Source organism: Carlito syrichta, unplaced genomic scaffold, assembly GCF_000164805.1.
Source record: "Carlito syrichta isolate Samal-C Ts95f unplaced genomic scaffold, Tarsius_syrichta-2.0.1 Scaffold314146, whole genome shotgun sequence".
NCBI classification, from domain to species: domain Eukaryota; kingdom Metazoa; phylum Chordata; class Mammalia; order Primates; family Tarsiidae; genus Carlito; species Carlito syrichta.
In genome coordinates this window covers 305,340-307,838 of record NW_007258242.1, presented here as the reverse complement: position 1 = coordinate 307,838, position 2,499 = coordinate 305,340, and the positions used below count along the sequence as shown (strand labels likewise).

Sequence of the window (2,499 nt, the reverse complement as noted above, 5' to 3'; positions counted from 1 at the left end):
GTCTCGAACCCATGGGCTCAGGCAGTCCACTCACCTCAGCCTCCCAAAGGCATGAGATTACAGGCTGAGCCACTGAGCCCGGCTCTTTTCTTTTTTTTGAGTCATAGTCTCACTGTTGCTTAGGCTGGCGTGGAGTGGCACACTCACAGCCACCGCAACCTCCACCTGCTGGGCTCAGGTGATCCTTCTACTTCAGCCTTCCAAGTAGCTGCAACCACAGGCATGTGCCACCACACCTGGCTAATTTTTTTGGTTTATTGTAGAGATGAGGTCCTGCCAAGTTGCCCAGGCTGGACTCAAACCCGTGAACTCAGGCAATCCTCTTGCCTCCCACTCCCAAAGTGCTGGGATTCCAGGCATGAGCCACTGCACCCAGCCTCACATATAATATTTTCAAGGTTCATCCATGTTATAGCATGAATCAATTCTTCCTCCCTCTTTTATTTCTAAATATTCCTTTGTATGGATATATTACATTTTTTTATTCATTAGTTGATGGACATTTGGTTGTTTCCACTTTTTTTTGCTCATGAATAATGCAGCTGTCTTGGAAGGCTGAAGAATTGCCAGAACCCAGCAGGTCAAGGCTGCAGTGATTGTGAATGTGCCACTGCGTTCCAGCCTGAGTGACAGAGTGAGACTCCAACTCAAAAAAAAATAATAGGCCAGGCTCGGTGCCTCAGCCTGTAATCCCAGTGCTTTAAGAGGCCGAGGTGAGTGGATTGCCTTAGCCCGTGGGTTCGCGAGATCCACCCGGGCCAGTTGATGAGACCTCATCTCTACAATAAATCAAAAATCAGCTGGGCATGGTAACGCGTACCTGTAGTTCCGGCTACTTGGAAGACTGAGGCGGAAGGACTGCCGGAGCCCAGCAGGTCGAGGCTACAGTAGCTGGGAGCGTGCCACTACACTCCAGTCGGGGCGACAGAGTGAGATTCCAACTCAAAAACAAAACAAAACAAAAAGAATAATAATGATGCAATGGTGAACATACTGTCCGAGTTTTTGTGTGAACCTATGTTTTCACTTGGCTGTATACCTGAAGAATTCTAGATTGTATGATAACTCTATGTTGAACACTTTGAAGAAGTGCCGTAATGTTGAAAAAATATTTCAAAGAGTTGTTTTCATTATCTCTTAGTGTCTTCCATCTGAAATTGAAGTAAAGTACAAAATGGCTGAATGTTATACAATGCTGAAACAAGATAAAGATGCCATTGCTATACTTGATGGAATCCCTTCAAGACAAAGAACTCCCAAAGTGAGTTGAAAGAGCTGTTTGTGTTTCTCTCCTCCCACCCTCCCAGCCTTGTCTCATCCATGTTTCCTCTATGTATTAGGGAGTTCATCTGAACATTCTTCTCGTGACTCCAGTTTTCAGTTTCTTTACCTGCTAATGCAGTTGGGGATTCAGAGAGAAAAATGAGTGCCTTTCTTAGGAGACCCACAACATTGATCAGCTGAGAATGATAGCTGGAAAATACTACAAGCGCTTATTCTTTGGTATTTCTTACTGTAGGAACTAATAGCTTCTTGGCAGGACACTTTCAGGTTGCAAAAACGCTTTTTTTAGAACTTCAGTTTTTAATTTTTAAAATTTATTTTTAGCTTTTTATTTTTTTGAACCAAGGTCTTACTTTGTTGCCTACGGTGGAGTGCAGTGGCACAATCACGGCTTACTGCAGCCTCAACCTCCTGGACTCAGGTGTCCTCCCACGTCAGCCTCCCAAGTAGCTGTGATTACTACAGACATGAGCCAGCACGCCCAGCTTATTTTTGTCATTTTTTTGTAGAGACAAGGTCTCACTGTGTTGCCCAGGATAGTCTCGAACTCCTGGATTTAAGTCATACTCCTGCCTTGGCCTCCCAAAGTACTGAGATTATAGGTGTGAGCCACTGCACCCGGCCTCAGAACTTTATTTTTTAATATTCCACAGATGTACCTGTTTGATAATGAGAATGGTTTTAATTCCTTCATTTTCAAAGTCAAGACTATAAGATCTCTTTGTACTTATGTGTGGAATATGTATTTGTGTTTGATTTGACAGCATATTATAGTGAAGAGGACACCTTTAACTGAGATAAAAAGATCTGGTGTCTTATTTGAGTTTAGGGCATACAAACTGTGTGTAGTGTGAACTTGTACAGATTACCAATCTCTGAGCTTTACTTCTTTTTCTGTTATAAAATGAATAGAATCATAGATTCCCTGTTAACTTTTATAAAAACTGAACAAGTTCATGTATGTGAAGATACTCTTTATACAGTACTATTCTTCAAGGACTGTTGTATGGGAATCTTTGATCTTTTTTTTTTAATTCTTCTTGTTTTTCTTTTAAATCCACTTTAGAAGAACAACAAGAATCTTTGCTCTTAGGATTGGATTCATATCAGTATCTAATATTCTTTTTTTTTTTTTGAGTTGGAGTCTCACTCTGTCGCCCGGACTGGAGTGCAGTGGCCGCTCCCGGCCACCGCAGCCTCGACCTGCTGGGCTCC

At 42.5% G+C, this 2,499-nt stretch overlaps 1 protein-coding gene across 1 annotated transcript in view; it reads left to right on the top strand.

Moving 5' to 3' along the window:
* The window catches only part of ANAPC7 (anaphase promoting complex subunit 7), a 28,491-nt gene that overhangs the window by 10,673 nt on the left and 15,319 nt on the right, over positions 1–2,499 (top strand). The window contains exon 3 of the mRNA XM_008071171.1: positions 1,142–1,261. Within this exon, the coding sequence (XP_008069362.1) occupies positions 1,142–1,261 (120 nt within the window). The remainder of the gene's footprint in view (positions 1–1,141; positions 1,262–2,499) is intronic.